The 6,046-nt window shown below is 24.7% G+C and overlaps 1 protein-coding gene across 1 annotated transcript; it reads left to right on the top strand.

Annotated features, from left to right (window-relative positions):
- The first annotated feature begins 2,167 nt into the window (after positions 1-2,167).
- LOC130961625 (geraniol 8-hydroxylase-like) lies at positions 2,168-5,595 on the top strand. The gene is made up of 2 exons (XM_057887594.1): positions 2,168-3,085; positions 4,869-5,595. Exons 1-2 carry the CDS (start codon positions 2,186-2,188, stop codon positions 5,472-5,474), a joined length of 1,506 nt encoding a protein of 501 aa, XP_057743577.1. The 5' UTR covers positions 2,168-2,185; the 3' UTR covers positions 5,475-5,595.
- Positions 5,596-6,046: the final 451 nt, after the last annotated feature.

Here is a 6,046-nt window from a genome sequence, read left to right as displayed (position 1 = left end):
ATTTAATTTAATTTTTATTTTTTCTATTTTAAAAATTAATTATATTTTGATTATATACCATTATTAATATAAATATAAATTTCACTAAAAATTACTTAATTTACTTGATCTATTTTAATTTTATTGCTAGTATTGTGATTAAGGTTATTTGTTTTGATGTTAGTGTTAAAATCTACTGATATTATAGTTAGATGATAGACTTTGTGAATTAATTATTTTTTTATTGTGTCAAAATAAGATACTATTGTAGTATTAAAATTTTATGATTTTTTTATATTAGTTATTTTTAGAAGTTGAGACTTGATTCTTCATAAAATGTTAGAGAATATATGTATTTCAAATTTTAATTTTAAGTTTTTAACTATTTTATATTTTATATTTATGTGAGACTGATTTTATCGGTTCAACCAGTGATTTATCGGTTGAACCAATAAACCAGTGAACCAGTAGCTTGACCGGTTCGATCACTGGTTCGGTTCTAACAACTATGTTTCAATCTAATTTCAAAAATTTCGATTTATTCAATTTAGTCTCCCAACTTAATAGTTATGACTCACATTGGTTCCTAATATTATTTTTGTCACTGTCTCACAAAATCGTTAACGACATGCTGAGATGGACTAACGACTGCTACATTATACATTCTAGCGACTATTTGATGTGACAATTAAATTTTTTTTACCTTTTTTTTCAACTAAACACTTAAAACCCTAATATAAGTCATGGATACTTAAGTTAAAAAATCAAACTAAGTAAATTGAAACTTTAAAAATCATATTAAAACTTGAATATAACTTCAAAACAGAATAGTTTTGTCAATGTTTTCAAATTCAAAATTTTTATCAATGTTCTAGTTTTAATCACATTAAAACTTAAATATAACTTCAAAATTCAACATAATTTTTATCAATGTTTTCAAATTCAAAATTTCTATACCAAAATTAACTAGGATTTTCTTTAAATTAAAAATCTAATAAAATAGTGACTTTAATTATCTTAACCAATGTCTTAATTAATTACTTTTATGTCTTAAAAAAACTGTATATGAGAAGAAAATAATTAATTTGTCTACTTTAATAAATAGTTATTTTACAAAAATGAAAGAAATTATTTTTTTAGAATTTTTTAAGAACTAATTAATATTATATATTTTGTTACACTACATTTAGTTATAAAAATTTTATTTATTTCTAATGCTTATATTAAAAATAAAAAGAAAATTTAAATTAGTGAATCTTAATCTATAACATAATAATAATATAGTAATTATTTTATATATTGTACGAATATAAATTAATTATCTTTTTATTTATAAAAATTTTAAGAGGGTTGAGCTTGTTTATATATATATATATATATATATATATATATATATTTTTATGAATGTGATATATTTTTTTATGTAAATAATCTTTTAAAAAAATTTAATAGTTAATCTATTATGTTTTTTGTTTTAGTTCAAATTAAATGTTTTTTATTATTTTTGAAAAGAAAATCTTTTGAGAAATTTAATAATATGTGATGAAGAACATTGAATAAATTATACATAAACCAATTAAAATACAACATAAAAATATTTTTAAAAAAATATTTTAGACATATTTATTTGAGTGACCTCCTTAAAATAATAATAAAAAACAATAAATTTTGCTGTTTTGAGCATTTCTCATGTTATAGTTGACCACATAATCCACTTGTATACACCTGCTCCCAAAATCTATAAAGTCTTCTCGTGATATAATACGTGACAAAATATACAGGCGTGGAAGCTCATCTTATATAGTGTGTTCAACAAATTTAGAAAGAAAACAAAAGAAATTATTAATTTATAGGCTTAAGCAGCCTAATAAGTCTACGATATATATCTACTAGGTTATACTATATGTACACTAAAATCAGCCACTAAAATTAGTCATTACTATAAAATATATATTAAAATATAAATACACAGTAAAAATAAATTAAGCCACACATATTTATATATAAATACATTAGTAATTAATTTTAATGACTAATTTTGATGTACAAATAATATTTTCCATACCGACCATCACACGGAACTAAATTGTTGGTTCAATTTGCCATCGATAGGAATCTTTGACTCTATCTCTATAGTGCTACATATGTTTCACCATTTCAATATAAAGATACTAACCATAGAAAAATAATTTGCAAACCAAGAACCATGGAGTTTTCATTATCACTTCTTTTAATTTCCATTGTTGTGTTTGCAATTATTCATCTTCTAATCTCCAATTTAGGCATCAAAACACAAAACTCCACCAAACTTCCACCGGGACCAAAACCTTTACCAATCATAGGAAACATCTTAGAACTTGGTACCCAACCTCATCAATTACTAACTAAGCTTTCTCAAATTTATGGACCAATAATGACTCTTAAGCTTGGTAACATAACTACCATAGTTATTTCATCTCCACAATTAGCCAAAGAAGTACTCCATAAAAATGACCTAATTTCGTCTTATAGAACAGTTCCGGACACTCTTCATGCACTTGATCACAATCTATATTCGGTTGGATGGATGCAACCTTCAAACGAATGGAGGATTCTTCGGAGAATTTGTGCTACCAAAGTGTTCTCTTCACAAAAACTCGATGCGACACAAGTTCTTAGACAAAGAAAGGTGCAAGAACTCATGGATTTTGTCAAGAAAAGAAGTGAAAAAGGTGAAGCTTTAGATATCGGCGAAGTTGCTTTTATAACCGTGCTTAATTTCATATCAAACACCTTCTTTTCCATGGATTTGGGTGATTATAATTCTTCTAAGTCTCAAGAATGGAAGAAGAACTTTTGTTCTATCACTGAAGAAGCCGGAAAGCCTAATATTGTGGACTTCTTCCCAATCTTTCGCTTGCTTGATCCACAAGGTGCACGTGCAAGAATGACCAAGTATCTTAGAGAGTTGATAGATTTTTTTGATGGTCTTGTCGAAGAAAGGTTGAAATTAAGGGATCTAGAAATAGAATCTAAGGCGTGCAAAGATGTTTTAGATTCCGTGTTAGAAGTTATGTTGGAAGAGAATTCTCAAGTGACCCGACTCCACGTGTTGCATCTATTCTTGGTAAGTATAATGATTTTATTAATTGTTTTTAAATTAGTTCTCTTAAGTTAACTTCTAATATTGCATTATGATGCATTATATCGTCACTATTAATTAGTCAGGTACGTGGTAGGTTGAAAATAACTAGTAACAAGTTTAGAAGAAATCAAACACATTAATACCATATGAAAACAACGTAATCATATTACAAATACATAAAAAATCAATCAACAAATTATTATATAAAACTAGTATTTTTACACGTAATATTATTACGAAAATATAAATCTTTTAAAATTACATAAGTCCTGGTATTATAGATTATGACACAAAAAATTTATAGCATTAAACTATTTTTATAAAATGATCGTAAGGGACAAAAGTCCCCATCGACTAAAAAGACTAGAGTCTTAAACAAAATTAAATAATAATTTTTTTAGTTATTATTTTCAAATGAAAGAGTTTAATTTTTTTACTTAATTTTAACATTCGTTATCTAAAATTTAAAAGAATTTAACATGTATATTTTTATATTTGATTAGATATAAAGTTTATTACACAAATAAAAATAATTAATTTTTCTGCTTGTTATTTAAAAATAATATTTTTCCATATATATAAAAATATAATTAGATATTAACATTAAAAAAACTTATATTGATAATTATAAAATTAACTAATTTTTTTTAACAATTGAATCTTGATTCTAACTTTTAATCACAATATTAGTAATTTTTTTAAATTATATGTAATAAGTATTTAAAAGAAAAGAAGTAAAAATATATATTAAAAAAGATCAGCAGTAAAAATTTAAAATTAAATAAAAAATATGTATATAATAATATTTTTTATTTAAATTATATTATGTTGTTAATTTTATTTTTTATAGGACATAAAGGTAGAGAAAAATAGAGAATGAGAGAAAAGAGAGGGAAAGATAAAGAAGAAGAATGAGATAGAGAGGGAGTTTGTTAATTTTGGAAGCTAAGAAAATTTTTTATTTTAATTATAAGGAAATATCTGCCTATCTGGTGACACATTTTGATTTGTCAAATTACTAATATAAAATATGAATTATAAATTATATATAGAGTGGGAAGGATAGAGAGAAATAGAAAAAAAGAGAGAGGTAGATAAGAAAATATAAGAAGGATGTTTACTAATTTTAGTGGAAAATAGTTTCTCTAAATTTTAATAAGAGAGTGTTATGTGAGACATTTTAGTTATTAAATTAGTTAGTAATATATAAATATAATAGATAATATAGCTATATTTCAATTTTAGTATTTTAATTTTAATTTTAATTTAATTTAAATACAATTAAAGAATGTTATGCTGTATATTTTGATTGTTAAATTCATAATTAGTCATTGATAATGATATATGAGAGAGATAGAGTGAGTGAAAGAATGAGAGAAATAGAGAAAAGAAGAGAGAAAAAGGGAAAGAGTTTTTTAATTTTAGAGAAAAAAATTTAATTTCAATTGCAATGAAAGAGTGACATGTAGCACATTTTGACTTTAAAATTAGTAATATATAATAGATATATATTAAAATATAAAATATATATTAAAAATAATTTAAATACTACATATATTTATACACAATTATACAATTATATAAGAACTAATATAATAATTTTTTTATGTACGTATATAATATTTTTAATATGCAAATTTCACATATGTTAGTTTAATCCACTTTTTTTTTTTTTTTATGAAGTAGTTATAGTCATTATTTTGAGTTAAATTTGACTTTTCCTTTTTTATGAATTTATTGTATTTTGACTAATTGGTTACTTCAGGTTTTATTAGTGGCTGGAGTAGATACAACATCAATCACCATAGAATGGGCAATGGCAGAACTACTAAGAAATCCAGAAAAACTTGAAAAGGTTAGAAACGAACTTCAACATGTCCTTGGCAAAAATGAACAACTTGAAGAAAAACATATCTCAAAACTTCCATTTCTAAAGGCAGTGGTAAAAGAGACTTTTCGCTTGCACCCACCTGCCCCATTATTAGTACCACACAAATCACAAGAGGATGTTGAACTATGTGGCTTCATTGTGCCTAAAAATGCACAAGTTTGGGTCAATGTATGGGCTATGGGAAGAGATTCAAGTATTTGGACAAACCCTAATGAATTTATGCCTGAAAGATTCTTAGAAAGTGAGATTGATTTTCAAGGCCATGATTTTGAGCTAATTCCATTTGGTGCTGGAAAAAGAATGTGTCCTGGATTGCCATTGGCTTATAGGGCTGTGCACATTTTGTTGGCATCACTTCTTCATGGTTATGATTGGAAGCTAGCAAATGAAGATAAGGAAGAGGATTTGGATATGTCTGAGAATTTTGGACTTACCTTGCGTAAGGCTCAATCTCTCAATGCTATTCCCATACAATCATAAACATCACATAAAGTTTTATTCTCCATCATTAATTCTCATGTTATGTCTTTCAGTTTTTGATTATTTAAGGTGTGTTTGGTTGTGATATTTTGGTAGAAAAGTATTAGGATTATATTTCTAGATAAACACATACATTTTCTATGGATCTCTATGTTATTTTGTTTTAGCAACCTTTTCATTTATGTATATTGTGTGTATATATATAAATATAAGGTTATGTGTAATAAGGTTTACAAGTTCATACATCTATATAGACTACTATCTTGGTATTCCTTTTTTTTTTTACACAAAAAAAAAATTGAAATTTTAAATGTTGATATAAATTTTAAAAATAATTAGATTCCGTGTAATTAAAATCTCTTTTTCAATAATACAACAACGTAACCTTAATCAATTACAATATAAGAGGTGTACGTAACTTGTGAATGGATTCCCTCCCTCGCCTCATAATAATGACTTTATAACTAATATATATAAAGTTTTTGTATATATATTTTCAACTTCTAAAAAATTTATAAGATATTTTTAAAAATCGAGTCCGTAATTGGAGACTTTTGTTGGGAACAAAATAA

Source organism: Arachis stenosperma, chromosome 2 (assembly GCF_014773155.1).
Source record: "Arachis stenosperma cultivar V10309 chromosome 2, arast.V10309.gnm1.PFL2, whole genome shotgun sequence".
Lineage (NCBI taxonomy): Eukaryota > Viridiplantae > Streptophyta > Magnoliopsida > Fabales > Fabaceae > Arachis > Arachis stenosperma.
Note: the sequence above shows the minus strand (reverse complement) of the source record. Positions and strands in the feature narration are given on the sequence as shown.

Bases quoted from the DNA above. Each gene is read 5' to 3' on its own strand.
- LOC130961625 (XM_057887594.1), top strand. From the start codon at position 2,186: ATGGAGTTTTCATTATCACTTCTTTTAATTTCCATTGTTGTGTTTGCA. The intron at 3,086-4,868 runs GTAAGTATAATG...TGGTTACTTCAG, and splicing joins ACGTGTTGCATCTATTCTTG to GTTTTATTAGTGGCTGGAGT.